The sequence below is a fragment of the Odontesthes bonariensis genome, chromosome 1, assembly GCF_027942865.1.
Source record: "Odontesthes bonariensis isolate fOdoBon6 chromosome 1, fOdoBon6.hap1, whole genome shotgun sequence".
NCBI lineage: Eukaryota > Metazoa > Chordata > Actinopteri > Atheriniformes > Atherinopsidae > Odontesthes > Odontesthes bonariensis.
Genome location: NC_134506.1, coordinates 47,725,025 through 47,742,521, shown reverse-complemented (window position 1 = coordinate 47,742,521; position 17,497 = coordinate 47,725,025). Strand labels below are relative to the sequence as shown.

At 50.3% G+C, this 17,497-nt stretch overlaps 2 protein-coding genes across 4 annotated transcripts in view; one reads left to right on the top strand and one right to left on the bottom strand.

The window, feature by feature from the left end:
* Positions 1 to 2,987: 2,987 nt before the first annotated feature.
* nob1 (NIN1 (RPN12) binding protein 1 homolog) lies at positions 2,988 to 15,801 on the bottom strand. Of its 2 annotated transcripts, XM_075474669.1 has the most exons (10): positions 15,721 to 15,801; positions 14,463 to 14,595; positions 11,096 to 11,229; positions 10,937 to 11,008; positions 10,719 to 10,853; positions 10,478 to 10,630; positions 9,530 to 9,766; positions 8,098 to 8,195; positions 7,734 to 7,878; positions 2,988 to 3,463 (listed from the first exon to the last, which is right to left on the bottom strand). In XM_075474669.1, the coding sequence occupies exons 1-10, from the start codon at positions 15,787 to 15,789 to the stop codon at positions 3,194 to 3,196; spliced, it is 1,446 nt and encodes a 481-aa protein (XP_075330784.1). In that variant the 5' UTR covers positions 15,790 to 15,801; the 3' UTR covers positions 2,988 to 3,193. The 2 variants fall into 2 exon arrangements, with proteins under 2 accessions (XP_075330784.1, XP_075331638.1); XM_075475523.1 differs by lacking the exon at positions 10,478 to 10,630.
* A 1,089-nt stretch (positions 15,802 to 16,890) lies between these two features.
* Positions 16,891 to 17,497, top strand: part of wdr59 (WD repeat domain 59) — a 57,008-nt gene continuing 56,401 nt past the window's right edge. For both annotated transcript variants that reach the window (XM_075468861.1, XM_075468855.1), the window contains exon 1: positions 16,891 to 16,962. In XM_075468861.1, the coding sequence (XP_075324976.1) occupies positions 16,909 to 16,962 (54 nt within the window). In that variant the 5' untranslated portion in view covers positions 16,891 to 16,908. The remainder of the gene's footprint in view (positions 16,963 to 17,497) is intronic.

Below are 17,497 nucleotides of genomic sequence, written 5' to 3'. Positions count from 1 at the left end.
GCGTTCAGTCGGAATGGCGAGTTAGCCTGCAGCTGGTTCTGGAGAAGATTTACTGAACATCTGGAGTCCGTTTCACAAAGCAGGTTCAACCAACTCTGAGTCTGTTCCTGACCTCTGAGCTGATCTACTCTGAGATAGAAAACTCTGAGTCTGTTCCTGACCTCTGAGCTGATCTACTCTGAGATAGAAAACTCTGAGTTTTCGGTTCCAGAAACGCTGATTTGAGTGAGTTTACTCAGCTCTGAGTAGGTTCACCTTGAGTTTAGCGCGTGCACCACAACTTTAAAAAGCCAGCATCAATGGAGCCCCGATTCAACGAGTCACCATGGCAACGGGGAAGAGGAGGGGCTACGTTTTTCACCAACCTCGAATTGGAAATCTTAATGCGCTCATACGGCGAGTTTCAATACGTTTTTAGAAATAAGTGCAACACCGCTGCAGCAGCAAAAGTGTAAGTTTAAATGTAGTCCTTTGCAATCACAATTATATCACAGGGAAACTGCTGAATGGTAGCCCATTCATTTATTTCATTCAATGGGCGAGAGGCGGGGTGCACCCTGGACAGGCCGCCAGTCCATCGCAGGGCCACACAGAGACAAACAACCATGCACACTCACACTCACTCCTACAATTTAGAGTCATCATCTATATCATGTTCTGTTAAATAATTAAGCCTATTTAAACTAACACAGACTTCTACTGAGCCAACAGAAAGAAGGCAGATGCCCGTAAAACGGGTGCTGCCCAGCACCGCCACCTCTAACAGAGGGCCAGTGGCTGAGGGAATCCACCCCCCACACACGAGTGCCTTTATAAAATATAATAGGCCTATATATGTCTGTTTTAAGCCTATTCATACAAATATTTATTTGTCTTTTATGTCTTTTTTTTCTTTTGTCCCAACACATTCTGATGGTGCCGCTCAAAAAGATAATTATCTGGAAATGCAAAAACATCTATGCGGTCTGATAACCATCTCCTGATGAATATTTAATTCTCTGCGCAGTAATGCTGCTCCTTCATCCACGGGATCGTTGTCTAAAGGACATGTTGGTGGAAACAGTCGCCTCCTGCTGTGCCTAAAGGACTTATAGAAGAAGAAGAACTCGCTCTGCTGACTGAATGAATGAGGAAATCAAATGGCTGAAAGAGGGCGGAGACAGAGAGAAACTCCTGGTTCACTGAGTAAAACCTGGTTAGGTTCAGAGAGTCTGTTACTACGGTAACTGACCGTGAGGTTGAGTTACCTCTCTTTGTGAAACAGGCTAGAGTTACCCCTCTTTCTCTGGGTGAGTTACCTCTCTTTGTGAAACAGGCTAGAGTTACCCCTCTTTCTCTGCGTGAGTTACCTCTCTTTGTGAAACAGGCTAGAGTTACCCCTCTTTCTCTGGGTGAGTTACCTCCCTTTGTGAAACAGGCTAGAGTTACCCCTCTTTCTCAGGGTGAGTTACCTCTCTTTGTGAAACAGGCTAGAGTTACCCCTCTTTCTCTGGGTGAGTTACCTCTCTTTGTGAAACAGGCTAGAGTTACCCCTCTTTCTCTGGGTGAGTTACCTCTCTTTGTGAAACAGGCTAGGGTTACCCCTCTTTCTCTGGGTGAGTTACCTCCCTTTGTGAAACGGAAAACTCAGTTTCCCTCATTTCAGGGTTAACCTACTCAGAGTTTTCACTAAACCTGCTACGTGAAACGGCCCTCAGGAGTTTCAGAGCCACATCGCAGCTGAGAGTCAGAGTGCTGAAGCAGCTTCCATCTTCTCTCTGACCTCCTGATGTTGTTGTTTTTTATGTTTGTTTTGGGCTTTTTATGCCTTTAATGATAGGACAGTTGGAGAGAGACAGGAAGCAGAGAGAGGGGGAAGACATGCAGCACAGGGCCGCTCGGTGCGGGACTCGCACCGGGGCCAGCAGCCTCTGTACACGGGGCGGCTGCTTAACCCACTACGCCACCGAGCGCCCCGTGACCTCCTGATGTTTGTCAGGAGGTCAGAGAGAAGATGATGGAGGTTTGTTTGATGTCAGAATCGTTACTTTTAGACCATCTAAAATGTAAAAGTCTGACGGGTTTGGAGCTTTGATTACAAAGATCTGCTGGTTTGAAAGTTCAGCCAATCGGAGCAAATGTGACCCAGAAGGGGAGGGGCTTAAGCTCCACGTCCACTTCGAGGAGTCAAGATACCGTCGGATTTCTCAGCTGTGCTCACATGTAACCTGGATTCTGTGGAGCTAAGGAGAACAGGTGCTGTCCTGTTGGCCTGAGATGGTGACATGAATAATAGCCGCATTCGGGGGTCGGTAGCCCCGCCCCTTGGTGGTCGGTAGCTCCGCCCCTTGGTGGTCGGTAGCTCCGCCCCTTGGTGGTCGGTAGCCCCGCCCCTTGGTGGTCGGTAGCCCCGCCCCTTGGTGGTCGGTAGCTCCGCCCCTTGTCATGCTGTCAGGCTGAAATGTTTCCTCATACACACGGACACAACCTTGGCGTGTTTAATAAGTGAAACCTCCACGTGGTCTCCTTTGTCTGCGGCGCTCTGCTCTCCTTCCTTCATGAAACCAAGAAGTATGGCCTGCGCTCCATCCTGCGTCTCCTGACTCTCTCTGTGAGCTCTGCCAGCCTCCATGTTAGACGCCCCATGTGATCGTCCATGATTAATATCACCATCATGCAGACCATGAACACGGTGGCCTCCCCGCTCTCCATGTTAGCTTCTTGGTGCTGTTCTCTCCTTACTTTTACCGGGTTTTGTTTTGTTCTGTTTTGTTGTTGAATGTGGCGCTAACTGAAACAGTTCCCCTGGGGAAGGACCGTTCTTATAACGGCTCTGTCCGAGTGCGGCTAATGACACGGAGACTTCAGGAAGTGGTGCTGAGCTCAGGTGTGTTTAAACTCTGAAGGAACATCTGAGAGGTTAAACTGTTTATTCACAGCGCCTAAAACACTGAACTGCTCCTTTAAAGAGCTTCTGACAGAACAAAGTGACTCTGGGTCTGATGATGTCAGACTGAAGGTTTATTATTGATTAAGTTACAATGATGCACATGAGAGTGAGCGTTATCTACACGTCTGTCCAGGCTTCAGACCCCGTCTCTGCTGACCAACCAATGAGAAGCTTTGGTCACGCCGTCCATCGGTCCCATCACAGTAGGGTCAGGTTAGGTGGTGACCCGTCTGACTGTGTCGGACTGTCAGTGTCTTAATGACATCACTTCTTCTTCACAAACTTCTTGCGGGCGGCGTTGGGGTTGGCCCGCCTCCTGCCGCCGCCACATTGGCCGTCCCTGATCTGCAGGTTGGCGGCCCGGCTGTAGATGTCGTTCTCGCAGAACGGCGACGTTCCGGCCACGTAGTCCGGGTCGAAGACGTCCGTCTTCTGGCGGGCCTTCCTGGGCAGCCGCTGCTGGGGGAAGCGCTGGTCCTCCACCAGGTAGGGGTTGTTGGCGTGCTTCCCTCCCTGAGGCAGCGGCAGCGCGTGCTGCAACACAAACACGGCGGGTTCAGACGCCGTCACGTGACACACAGAACCACGATTACAGGAAACAAACGGGTTTGGAGACATTTAAAAAGGGACTCAATAAAAAAAGAGACAAAAAGCAAATAAAGTTTTGGTTTCTCTAAATAACCACAACAACCTGAGCAGTTGGGCTAGGTTTGGGGTTAGTTATTGCGGCTCCTTTAGCAGCAGCTAACGCTAACAGCTTAGCTAATGAAGATGACGTACACCAGCTTCTAAGGAGTTATTGCTGTTCCTTTAGCAGCAGCTAACGCTAACAGCTTAGCTAATGAAGATGACGTACACCAGCTAACGCTAACAGCTTAGCTAATGAAGATGACGTACACCAGCTAACGCTAACAGCTTAGCTAATGAAGATGACGTACACCAGCTTCTAAGGAGTTATTGCTGTTCCTTTAGCAGCAGCTAACGCTAACAGCTTAGCTAATGAAGATGACGTACACCAGCTAACGCTAACAGCTTAGCTAATGAAGATGACGTACACCAGCTAACGCTAACAGCTTAGCTAATGAAGATGACGTACACCAGCTTCTAAGGAGTTATTGCTGTTCCTTTAGCAGCAGCTAACGCTAACAGCTTAGCTAATGAAGATGACGTACACCAGCTAACGCTAACAGCTTAGCTAATGAAGATGACGTACACCAGCTTCTAAGCAGTTATTGCTGTTCCTTTAGCAGCAGCTAACGCTAACAGCTTAGCTAATGAAGATGACGTACACCAGCTTCTAAGCAGTTATTGCTGCTCCTTTGGCAGCAGCTAACGCTAACAGCTTAGCTAATGAAGATGACGTACACCAGCTTCTAAGGAGTTATTGCTGTTCCTTTAGCAGCAGCTAACGCTAACAGCTTAGCTAATGAAGATGACGTACACCAGCTTCTAAGGAGTTATTGCTGTTCCTTTAGCAGCAGCTAACGCTAACAGCTTAGCTAATGAAGATGACGTGCAGTTATTGCTGTTCCTTTAGCAGCAGCTAACGCTAACAGCTTAGCTAATGAAGATGACGTACACCAGCTTCTAAGCAGTTATTGCTGTTCCTTTAGCAGCAGCTAACGCTAACAGCTTAGCTAATGAAGATGACGTACACCAGCTTCTAAGGAGTTATTGCGGCTCCTTTAGCAGCAGCTAACGCTAACAGCTTAGCTAATGAAGATGACGTACACCAGCTTCTAAGGAGTTATTGCTGTTCCTTTAGCAGCAGCTAACGCTAACAGCTTAGCTAATGAAGATGACGTACACCAGCTAACGCTAACAGCTTAGCTAATGAAGATGACGTACACCAGCTAACGCTAACAGCTTAGCTAATGAAGATGACGTACACCAGCTTCTAAGGAGTTATTGCTGTTCCTTTAGCAGCAGCTAACGCTAACAGCTTAGCTAATGAAGATGACGTACACCAGCTAACGCTAACAGCTTAGCTAATGAAGATGACGTACACCAGCTAACGCTAACAGCTTAGCTAATGAAGATGACGTACACCAGCTTCTAAGGAGTTATTGCTGTTCCTTTAGCAGCAGCTAACGCTAACAGCTTAGCTAATGAAGATGACGTACACCAGCTAACGCTAACAGCTTAGCTAATGAAGATGACGTACACCAGCTTCTAAGCAGTTATTGCTGTTCCTTTAGCAGCAGCTAACGCTAACAGCTTAGCTAATGAAGATGACGTACACCAGCTTCTAAGCAGTTATTGCTGCTCCTTTGGCAGCAGCTAACGCTAACAGCTTAGCTAATGAAGATGACGTACACCAGCTTCTAAGGAGTTATTGCTGTTCCTTTAGCAGCAGCTAACGCTAACAGCTTAGCTAATGAAGATGACGTACACCAGCTTCTAAGGAGTTATTGCTGTTCCTTTAGCAGCAGCTAACGCTAACAGCTTAGCTAATGAAGATGACGTGCAGTTATTGCTGTTCCTTTAGCAGCAGCTAACGCTAACAGCTTAGCTAATGAAGATGACGTACACCAGCTTCTAAGCAGTTATTGCTGTTCCTTTAGCAGCAGCTAACGCTAACAGCTTAGCTAATGAAGATGACGTACACCAGCTTCTAAGGAGTTATTGCTGTTCCTTTAGCAGCAGCTAACGCTAACAGCTTAGCTAATGAAGATGACGTACACCAGCTAACGCTAACAGCTTAGCTAATGAAGATGACGTACACCAGCTTCTAAGCAGTTATTGCTGTTCCTTTAGCAGCAGCTAACGCTAACAGCTTAGCTAATGAAGATGACGTACACCAGCTTCTAAGGAGTTATTGCTGTTCCTTTAGCAGCAGCTAACGCTAACAGCTTAGCTAATGAAGATGACGTACACCAGCTTCTAAGCAGTTATTGCTGCTCCTTTGGCAGCAGCTAACGCTAACAGCTTAGCTAATGAAGATGACGTACACCAGCTGCTAAGCAGTTATTGCTGCTCCTTTGGCAGCAGCTAACGCTAACAGCTTAGCTAATGAAGATGACGTACACCAGCTTCTAAGGAGTTATTGCTGCTCCTTTAGCAGCAGCTAACGCTAACAGCTTAGCTAATGAAGATGACGTACACCAGCTTCTAAGCAGTTATTGCTGCTCCTTTGGCAGCAGCTAACGCTAACAGCTTAGCTAATGAAGATGACGTACACCAGCTTCTAAGCAGTTATTGCTGCTCCTTTGGCAGCAGCTAACGCTAACAGCTTAGCTAATGAAGATGACGTACACCAGCTTCTAAGGAGTTATTGCTGCTCCTTTAGCAGCAGCTAACGCTAACAGCTTAGCTAATGAAGATGACGTACACCAGCTTCTAAGCAGTTATTGCTGCTCCTTTGGCAGCAGCTAACGCTAACAGCTTAGCTAATGAAGATGACGTACACCAGCTTCTAAGCAGTTATTGCTGCTCCTTTGGCAGCAGCTAACGCTAACAGCTTAGCTAATGAAGATGACGTACACCAGCTTCTAAGCAGTTATTGCTGCTCCTTTGGCAGCAGCTAACGCTAACAGCTTAGCTAATGAAGATGACGTACACCAGCTTCTAAGGAGTTATTGCTGCTCCTTTAGCAGCAGCTAACGCTAACAGCTTAGCTAATGAAGATGACGTACACCAGCTTCTAAGCAGTTATTGCTGCTCCTTTAGCAGCAGCTAACGCTAACAGCTTAGCTAATGAAGATGACGTACACCAGCTTCTAAGGAGTTATTGCTGCTCCTTTAGCAGCAGCTAACGCTAACAGCTTAGCTAATGAAGATGACGTACACCAGCTTCTAAGCAGTTATTGCTGCTCCTTTGGCAGCAGCTAACGCTAACAGCTTAGCTAATGAAGATGACGTACACCAGCTTCTAAGGAGTTATTGCTGTTCCTTTAGCAGCAGCTAACGCTAACAGCTTAGCTAATGAAGATGACGTACACCAGCTTCTAAGCAGTTATTGCTGCTCCTTTGGCAGCAGCTAACGCTAACAGCTTAGCTAATGAAGATGACGTACACCAGCTTCTAAGCAGTTATTGCTGCTCCTTTGGCAGCAGCTAACGCTAACAGCTTAGCTAATGAAGATGACGTACACCAGCTTCTAAGGAGTTATTGCTGCTCCTTTAGCAGCAGCTAACGCTAACAGCTTAGCTAATGAAGATGACGTACACCAGCTTCTAAGCAGTTATTGCTGTTCCTTTAGCAGCAGCTAACGCTAACAGCTTAGCTAATGAAGGTGACGTACACCAGCTTCTAAGCAGTTATTGCTGTTCCTTTAGCAGCAGCTAACGCTAACAGCTTAGCTAATGAAGATGACGTACACCAGCTTCTAAGCAGTTATTGCTGTTCCTTTAGCAGCAGCTAACGCTAACAGCTTAGCTAATGAAGATGACATACACCAGCTTCTAAGCAGTAATTGCTGTTCCTTTAGCAGCAGCTAACGCTAACAGCTTAGCTAATGAAGATGACGTACACCAGCTTCTAATGAGTTATTGCTGCTCCTTTGGCAGCAGCTAACGCTAACAGCTTAGCTAATGAAGATGACATACACCAGCTTCTAAGCAGTAATTGCTGTTCCTTTAGCAGCAGCTAACGCTAACAGCTTAGCTAATGAAGGTGACGTACACCAGCTTCTAAGGAGTTATTGCTGTTCCTTTAGCAGCAGCTAACGCTAACAGCTTAGCTAATGAAGGTGACGTACACCAGCTTCTAAGCAGTTATTGCTGCTCCTTTCTGAAAGATGAACATTGTTCCCACATTACTTTGTTAGCTGAAGCTGCAGTAATCACTGGAATGTGAATCTCACCCGGAGTCCTCGGGGGTTCAGCACTTTGGGGTTTTTGGAGAAGTGCATGTTCATGCTGCCGTCGTCGCCGACGGTAACCGCCAGCTTCTTCAGGGTTTTGTTGCCACAGTGGGGACAGAACGCTTTGTTCATGTTGCTCGTCGTCCTGAGAAAAAAAGCTCTCAGTTAAAGGCAGCCTTCATGTTTCTGAGCGGCTCTGAGCTCAGGTTGGACTCTCGGTTAAAGGCAGCCTTCATGTTTCTGAGCGGCTCTGAGCTCAGGTTGGACTCTCGGTTAAAGGCAGCCTTCATGTTTCTGAGCGGCTCTGAGCTCAGGTTGGACTCTCGGTTAAAGGCAGCCTTCATGTTTCTCAGGTTTGACTCACTTGAAGCAGGCGTGGCACCTCAGGATGTAGCTCCTGGCCTGTTTGATCAGCATCCCGTTCACCGACAGCACGTGGAGGCCCATCTGGAGCAGAACGTTCTGGAAACGGGAGAAGATTTATCAGACACTTTTTCCAATGAGCAATGAGCCTGCGAGGGGCAGTGAGCCTGAGGGGGGGCAGTGAGTGAGCCTGGGGGGGGGGGGGGGCGGGCAATGAGCCTGCGGGGGGCAATGAGCCTGCGGGGGGGCAGTGAGTGAGCCTGGGGGGGGGGGGGGGGCGGGCAATGAGCCTGCGGGGGGCAATGAGCCTGCGGGGGGGCAGTGAGTGAGCCTGGGGGGGGGGGGGGGGGGGGGGGGGCGGGCAATGAGCCTGCGGGGGGGCAGTGAGTGAGCCTGGGGGGGGGGGGGGGGGGGGGGCGGGCAATGAGCCTGCGGGGGGGCAATGAGCCTGCGAGGGGCAATGAGCCTGGGGGGGGGGGGGGGGGGGGGGGGCAATGAATGAACCTGCGGGGGGCAGTGAGCCTGCGGGGGCAGTGAGTGAGCCTGCGGGGGGGCAATGAGCCTGCGAGGGGCAATGAGCCTGGGGGGGGGGGCAATGAATGAACCTGCGGGGGGCAGTGAGCCTGCGGGGGCAGTGAGTGAGCCTGCGGGGGGGCAATGAGCCTGCGAGGGGCAATGAGCCTGGGGGGGGGGCAATGAATGAACCTGCGGGGGGCAGTGAGCCTGCGGGGGCAGTGAGTGAGCCTGCGGGGGGGCAATGAGCCTGCGAGGGGCAATGAGCCTGGGGGGGGGGGGGGCAATGAATGAACCTGCGGGGGGCAGTGAGCCTGCGGGGGCAGTGAGTGAGCCTGCGGGGGGGCAATGAGCCTGCGAGGGGCAATGAGCCTGGGGGGGGGGGGCAATGAATGAACCTGCGGGGGGCAGTGAGCCTGCGGGGGCAGTGAGTGAGCCTGCGCGGGGGCAGTGAGTGAGCCTGCGGGGGGGCAATGAGCCTGCGAGGGGCAATGAATGAACCTGCGGGGGCAGTGAGTGAGCCTGCGGGGGGGCAGTGAGCCTGCGGGGGCAATGAATGAACCTGCAGGGGGCAGTGAACCTGCGGGGGGCAGTGAGCCTGCGGGGGCAGTGAGTGAGCCTGCGGGGGGGCAATGAGCCTGCGAGGGGCAATGAATGAACCTGCGGGGGGCAGTGAGTGAGCCTGCGGGGGGCAGTGAGCCTGCGAGGGGCAATGAATGAACCTGCGGGGGGCAGTGAACCTGCGGGGGGCAGTGAGCCTGCGGGGGCAGTGAGTGAGCCTGCGGGGGGCAATGAGCCTGCGAGGGGCAATGAATGAACCTGCGGGGGGCAGTGAGCCTGCGGGGGCAGTGAGTGAGCCTGCTCCTATGGGTGTAAAACAGGAAGTGACCACCTGCAGGCTCACCATCGCTGTGTCTTACCTGCATGGCGAAGTCGGTGGTCAGACATCCGACTGTGACATCAGCAGGCGCTGTCCAATCAGCAGAGTCCATCTTCACCTGTTTGATGTTACTGGGAGTGATCCAACCGCCTCCATCATCATCATCATCATCAGCAGCGTCTTCAGGCTCGTTCTCTTTGTCCTCGTCCTCTGATTGGTCGTTAGACTCCCGGAGCTCCGCCCCCGCCTCTGTCTGTAGTGAGACTCTGCCCTCGTCCTGTACACACAAAAAATAAATAAATAAATAAACATCAACATGGCCGACAGGTTCAGAAAACACTGAGTTGCATCTCAGATTCTGGATGTTGGAAGCAGGCATCACAGCTTTGGGTTAGCCCTAGGACCTGGCTCTTGACCCGCCCCGTTAGCCTTGGACCCGGCCAATTGGCCCTGGACCCGGTCAGTTGGCTCTGGACCCAGCCCGTTGGCCCTGGACCCGGCCCGTTGGCCCTGGACCCGGCCCGTTGGCTCTGGACCCAGCCCGTTGGCCCTGGACCCGGCCCGTTGGCCCTGGACCCGGCCCGTTGGCTCTGGACCCAGCCCGTTGGCCCTGGACCCGGCCCATTGGCCCTGGACCCGGCCCGTTGGACCCGGCCCATTGGCCCCGGTCCATTGGCCCCGGACCCGGCCCGTTGGACCCGGCCCATTGGCCCCGGTCCATTGGCCCCGGTCCATTGGCCCCGGACCCGGCCCATTGGACCCGGCCCATTGGACCCGGCCCATTGGACCTGGACCCGGCCCGTTGGACCCGGCCCATTGGCCCCGGTCCATTGGCCCCGGACCCGGCCCGTTGGACCCGGCCCATTGGACCTGGACCCGGCCCATTGGACCTGGCCCATTGGCCCTGGCCCATTGGCCCTGGACCCGGCCCATTGGACCTGGACCCGGCCCGTTGGACCCGGCCCGTTGGCTTCATGGTCCAACTCACCAGCAGCCCCAGCAGGTCGTCGTCGATGGTTGGCAGCGGTTCCCTCCAGAACAGGAAGCTGCTGAACTGTTGGCTGTTGGGCGCCACAGAGTCCGTCTGCTGGTTCTGCTGGTTCTGCTGGTTCTGCTGCGGGTTTGAAACTTCGTTTGGACCCTAACAGAATAGCAGCAGAAACTTCTACATTAACACCAGAACCACAGAGTGGGCTGCTCTGGGTCGGTCCCGGCCCGTTGGGACTCACCAGCAGCGCCAGCAGGTCGTCGCTGAAGGACGGCAGCGGGTCCCTCCAGAACTGGAAGCCGTTGAACTGCTCCCGGTCGTTGGACCTCTCCTTCTCTGTCGGGGTCTGTGAGGGGTTCTGAGCCTCTGAGGGTTTCTGATGGGACAAAGAGACAAACTGAACCTGGTCCAGATGGTTCTGACACCATCAACTGATGTTCAACAGCAGCCGGGCGGTACCTTGGAGGGGAAGTGGAACCCGGCGACGTTAACTGGAGCCTCCGGGTGGCGCCGTGTGCTCTGAATGTTCACCTTAAACACAAGATGGGTCCATGGGTCAGAACCATGTCACCATGACACCAGACACATTTATGGGAACTGCAGCAGAACAATCAGAACCTTGAGGTCCGGTTCTTTCTTCAGGTGCTGGGAACCGACGTGCTCCAGCTCCAGCTGGTAGGTCAGAGCCAGAACCTTGATGTCGGTGGCTGAGAGGCTCGGATAGTCTCCGGTCTTCTTAGAGAACTCTGTGACTGAAAAACAAAAAACAGACCGTGTCCTGGTCAGTTTGGTCACAGTGTCCTGGCTAGTTTGGTCAGTGTCCTGGTTAGTTTGGTCACCGTGTCTGACGTGTCCTGGTTAGTTTGGTCACCTCGTCCTGGTTAGTTTGGTCACAGTGTCCTGGTTAGTTTGGTCACAGTGTCCTGGTCAGTTTGGTCACCGTGTCTGACGTGTTCTGGTTAGTTTGGTCACCGTGTTCTGGTCAGTTTGGTCACCGTGTTCTGGTCAGTTTGGTCACCGTGTTCTGGTCAGTTTGGTCACCGTGTTCTGGTCAGTTTGGTCACAGTGTCCTGGTTAGTTTGGTCACCGTGTCTAACGTGTTCGGTCACCGTGTTCTGGTTAGTTTGGTTACCGTGTCCTGGTTAGTTTGGTCACCGTGTCCTGGTTAGTTTGGTCACCGTGTTCTGGTCAGTTTGGTCACCGTGTCCTGGTTAGTTTGGTCACCGTGTTCTGGTCAGTTTGGTCACCGTGTCCTGGTTAGTTTGGTCACCGTGTCCTGGTTAGTTTGGTCACCGTGTCCTGGTTAGTTTGGTCACCGTGTCCTGGTTAGTTTGGTCACAGTGTCCTGGTTAGTTTGGTCACCGTGTTCTGGTCAGTTTGGTCACCGTGTCTGACGTGTTCCGGTTAGTTTGGTCACCGTGTCCTGGTTAGTTTGGTCACCGTGTCTGACGTGTTCTGGTTAGTTTGGTCACAGTGTCCTGGTTAGTTTGGTCACCGTGTCCTGGTTAGTTTGGTCTCAGTGTCCTGGTCAGTTTGGTCACAGTGTCCTGGTCAGTTTGGTCACCGTGTCCTGGTCAGTTTGGTCACAGTGTCCTGGTCAGTTTGGTCACAGTGTCCTGGTTAGTTTGGTCACCGTGTCCTGGTTAGTTTGGTCACCGTGTTCTGGTCAGTTTGGTCACAGTGTCCTGGCTAGTTTGGTCACAGTGTCCTGGTTAGTTTTGTCACAGTGTCCTGGTTAGTTTGGTCACCGTGTCCTGGTTAGTTTGGTCACAGTGTCCTGGTTAGTTTGGTCACCGTGTCTGACGTGTTCTGGTTAGTTTGGTCACAGTGTCCTGGTTAGTTTGGTCACCGTGTCCTGGTTAGTTTGGTCACAGTGTTCTGGTTAGTTTGGTCACCGTGTCTGACGTGTTCTGGTTAGTTTGGTCACCGTGTCCTGGTCAGTTTGGTCACCGTGTCCTGGTCAGTTTGGTCACCGTGTTCTGGTTAGTTTGGTCACCGTGTCCTGGTCAGTTTGGTCACCGTGTCCTGGTTAGTTTGGTCACCGTGTCCTGGTCAGTTTGGTCACAGTGTCCTGGTTAGTTTGGTCACAGTGTCCTGGTCAGTTTGGTCACCGTGTCCTGGTTAGTTTGGTCACCGTGTCCTGGTCAGTTTGGTCACCGTGTCCTGGTCAGTTTGGTCACTGTGTCCTGGTTAGTTTGGTCACAGTGTCCTGGTTAGTTTGGTCACCGTGTCCTGGTCAGTTTGGTCACAGTGTCCTGGTCAGTTTGGTCACCGTGTCTGACGTGTTCTGGTTAGTTTGGTCACCGTGTCCTGGTTAGTTTGGTCACCGTGTCTGACGTGTCCTGGTCAGTTTGGTCACAGTGTCCTGGTTAGTTTGGTCACAGTGTCCTGGTTAGTTTGGTCACCGTGTCTGACGTGTCCTGGTCAGTTTGGTCACAGTGTCCTGGTTAGTTTGGTCACCGTGTCTGACGTGTTCTGGTTAGTTTGGTCACAGTGTCCTGGTTAGTTTGGTCACAGTGTCCTGGTCAGTTTGGTCACAGTGTCCTGGTTAGTTTGGTCACCGTGTCCTGGTCAGTTTGGTCACCGTGTCCTGGTCAGTTTGGTCACTGTGTCCTGGTCAGTTTGGTCACCGTGTCCTGGTTAGTTTGGTCACCGTGTCCTGGTTAGTTTGGTCACAGTGTCCTGGTTAGTTTGGTCACCGTGTCCTGGTTAGTTTGGTCACCGTGTCCTGGTCAGTTTGGTCACAGTGTCCTGGTCAGTTTGGTCACCGTGTCCTGGTTAGTTTGGTCACAGTGTCCTGGTCAGTTTGGTCACAGTGTCCTGGTTAGTTTGGTCACAGTGTCCTGGTTAGTTTGGTCACAGTGTCCTGGTTAGTTTGGTCACCGTGTCCTGGTTAGTTTGGTCACCGTGTCCTGGTCAGTTTGGTCACAGTGTCCTGGTCAGTTTGGTCACCGTGTCCTGGTTAGTTTGGTCACAGTGTCCTGGTCAGTTTGGTCACCGTGTCCTGGTTAGTTTGGTCACAGTGTCCTGGTTAGTTTGGTCACCGTGTCCTGGTCAGTTTGGTCACAGTGTCCTGGTTAGTTTGGTCACCGTGTCTGACGTGTTCTGGTTAGTTTGGTCACCGTGTCTGACGTGTTCTGGTTAGTTTGGTCACCGTGTCCTGGTTAGTTTGGTCACCGTGTCTGACGTGTCCTGGTCAGTTTGGTCACAGTGTCCTGGTTAGTTTGGTCACCGTGTCCTGGTCAGTTTGGTCACAGTGTCCTGGTTAGTTTGGTCACAGTGTCCTGGTCAGTTTGGTCACAGTGTCCTGGTTAGTTTGGTCACAGTGTCCTGGTCAGTTTGGTCACCGTGTCCTGGTTAGTTTGGTCACAGTGTCCTGGTTAGTTTGGTCACCGTGTCCTGGTCAGTTTGGTCACAGTGTCCTGGTCAGTTTGGTCACAGTGTCCTGGTCAGTTTGGTCACAGTGTCCTGGTCAGTTTGGTCACCGTGTTCTGGTCAGTTTGGTCACCGTGTCTGACGTGTTCTGGTTAGTTTGGTCACAGTGTCCTGGTTAGTTTGGTCACCGTGTCCTGGTCAGTTTGGTCACAGTGTCCTGGTCAGTTTGGTCACCGTGTTCTGGTAAGTTTGGTCACCGTGTTCTGGTTAGTTTGGTTACCGTGTCTGACGTGTCCTTGTTAGTTTGGTTACAGTGTCTGATGTGTCCTGGTTAGTTTGGTTACCGTGTCAGATGTGTTCTGGTTAGTTTGGTCACCGTGTCCTGGTCAGTTTGGTCACCGTGTTCTGGTTAGTTTGGTCACCGTGTTCTGGTAAGTTTGGTCACCGTGTTCTGGTTAGTTTGGTTACCGTGTCTGACGTGTCCTTGTTAGTTTGGTTACAGTGTCTGATGTGTCCTGGTTAGTTTGGTTACCGTGTCAGATGTGTTCTGGTTAGTTTGGTCACCGTGTTCTGGTTAGTTTGGTCACCGTGTTCTGGTTAGTTTGGTTACCGTGTCTGACGTGTTCTGGGTGTGGATCCTTGAGGCAGAGCTGGTACGGCAGGACAGCGAGGCTCCTCCTGGTGGGTTTGTCTCTGATCTCATCCACCACATCCTTCAGAGAGTAGATGTTTTTCCCGATATCCTGAAACACAAACACAACCAGGTTTAACATCTGGAGTTTCCTGGTCATAACGACGGCGCTCTGAGACGTCAGTCTTCTCTTAGTCTCGTAGTTAAAAGTTTCCAAATCCTCATCGTTCTGCTATGATAACTAGGCTCCGCCCCCATTTGTGTGCTCAGGTGTGGGACAGACCGTGGGAGACCGCTGGTCTGGAATCAGTTTGAACCACCAGATCTGAGGTTAGGATGATGATGTCACCAGCTCTCAGATGCTGCAACTGCTGTTTAACAGCTGAAACCTGATCCCCAGCAGAATTCCAGAACATTTTGGGCCCAGTGATTAATAAAAAACAAGCTCATTAATGTTGATGTGGAGGGTCCATGTAAACAACCTCAGAGGATCAATAAACAACATGTAGACAACCTCAGAGGATCAATAAACAACATGTAGACAACCTCAGAGGATCAATAAACATGTAAACAACCTCAGAGCATCCATAAACAACATGTAAACAACCTCAGAGCATCAATAAACATGTAAACAACCTCAGAGCCTCCATAAACAACCTCAGAGCATCCATAAACAACATGTAAACAACCTCAGAGCATCAATAAACATGTAAACAACCTCAGAGCCTCCATAAACAACCTCAGAGCATCCATAAACAACATGTAAACAACCTCAGAGCATCAATAAACATGTAAACAACCTCAGAGCATCCATAAACAACATCAGAGCATCTATAAACAACTTGTAAACAAAGCTGTGACGCAGCTGCCTGTGACTGACGGAGGATTCGTTTCTGCTGGAGGTTCGGAGGAAACCTCACATCCGGGTCTTCCCCACCCCTTTGGACCTGGATTTATATTTATATATTATATATAACCTGAGCCACGCACGACATGTACATGACGTGACGATGTGACGTCACAGCTTCTTTGTCCACTGACGTCACTTTGCAGCGGGTCCCGCACCACCTGAACACCCCGGACAGGAGAACCGCAACACCGGGTACAGAACTCTCCGGCCTCCGGCCCATGTGAGCCGGGCCGAACCGGGCCGAACCGGGCCGACAGCGCCGCTCACATGACGTCACTCCCCACGCACAGAACACGTGTCCGCGCCTCACGCGCCACTCAGACTCACCTGGAGAGGAGCTTTCCTTAGAAACGCTCCAGCATCTGCGACAACATGCTCCACCTGGGTCTGCGCCATCTTGAACTGGCGAGCAGCAGCTGGAGCGGCCAATCAGGAGCCAGGAAACAGTCCCGTGACACGCAGAGTTGTTTTTTTTTTTAATAAACTTTATTTATCTTCACAATGTCACAGTAACAGTAGTCATGAAAGAAATAGTGTACAGTAATGAACAAAGGACATAAAATGAAAGAAGAACATAGTTAAAAAATACAAAGATAGAAAACTGTTAGAACACAAGAGAGAAAAAAAAGGAAAAAATAAAAAATTACACAAGTAAATGCGAGTTACAAAAATAAGTTATAGTCTTTCCAAATACTTATTGTTTTTTTAGCCTTTTTTGTTAATTGAATTCGAGATTGAGTCAAGATACAATTTTACATCTATTACGAAGAGGTCAAAAAGTGGTTTCCTGTGCATTGTTTTACTTTTATGAATATGAAATTTAGCAAGCAACAATATTAGACTGATAAGGTATGTGGGAGAGGAATCTTTCGCCTTGAAATCTGTGATTACCAAACAAAACATTTTCAAAGAAAAGAAGGAAATCTGGTGTGATATCAGAGCAACAATGTCTGGAGCATGTTCCAAAACAGATGAGCAGATGTTTCTGGTAAAGCTTACAAAAAGAACAGGAAATATCAACATCAGCTTTATATTTCTGAAGAAAGTGCTTAGTTGGATAAAATTTATGAATTAATTTAAAAGAGACTTCTTTGACTTTATTAGTGAGAAAAAACTTGTGTGGGAGAGACCAAGTTTTTCCCAATTAACATTCTGCACAAAGGAGTTCCAATAAGAAACACAAGATGGGGATGAAGCCAGATTTTCTTGGAATAAAGAACGGATTTTGGAATTAACAGCTTTTAATTGAGTTACTCAGCTGCTGCGGCTTCTTGTTCCAAAACATACATCATGTGACCGGAAAGAGATTTTCAGAAGGATTGTTCTGATAAAATAAAAACAAAAAAAGTAAAAAAAACATCTGAGGCGAACTGTTTCCAGTGTTTCCAGTAAAACCAGGAGAAAGAAAAATGACACGAGTTTCATTTTGAAATCCCAGCAGCGAGCAGTTTGGGCCGTCCCGTGACGTCACATGAAGGTCACGTGGTGTTTGTTGACGGTAAAGAACGAAGGAAGATGGCGGCGCGCTGGAGCAGCGAGAATGTGGTGGTGGAGTTCCGGGACGCTCAGGTGGTTGTTGTCTGTCTGTCTGTCTGTCTGTCTGTCTGTCTGTCTGTCTGTCTGTTTGTTTGTTTGTTCTCTGACCAGAGATCAAAGCAGCCGAGGTGTCACGTGGCGGTCCACCTGCAGAAAAGAGCTGAAAGTGGAGCTGATTCCGAGTTCAGATCTCTTTCTTTTGTCAGTTAGTTTGGGACAGTAAACTAGTTTCTGGGGTGTCGGGACTGGATACTAAACTAATGATGTGACAATTAAGAGAGTTCCGGAACCAGTTCTAATAAAACAATAAGAAATCATTCACCTCTTGCACACTTAAAGGGACAGTTCGCCTCTTTAAAGGGACAGTTCGCCTCTTCTGACATGAAGCTGTGTAACATCCCATATCAGCAGCATCATTTCTGAACATCTTCTTACCCCCTGCTGCGTCCTGTGAGCAGAGTTCCAGCTGAGTTTTGGTGCTGATGAAGGTAGTCTGGCTAGTTGGCTGGAGTTTAAAAAGCCGGACTACCTTCATCAGCACCAAACCTCAGCTGGAACTCTGCTCACA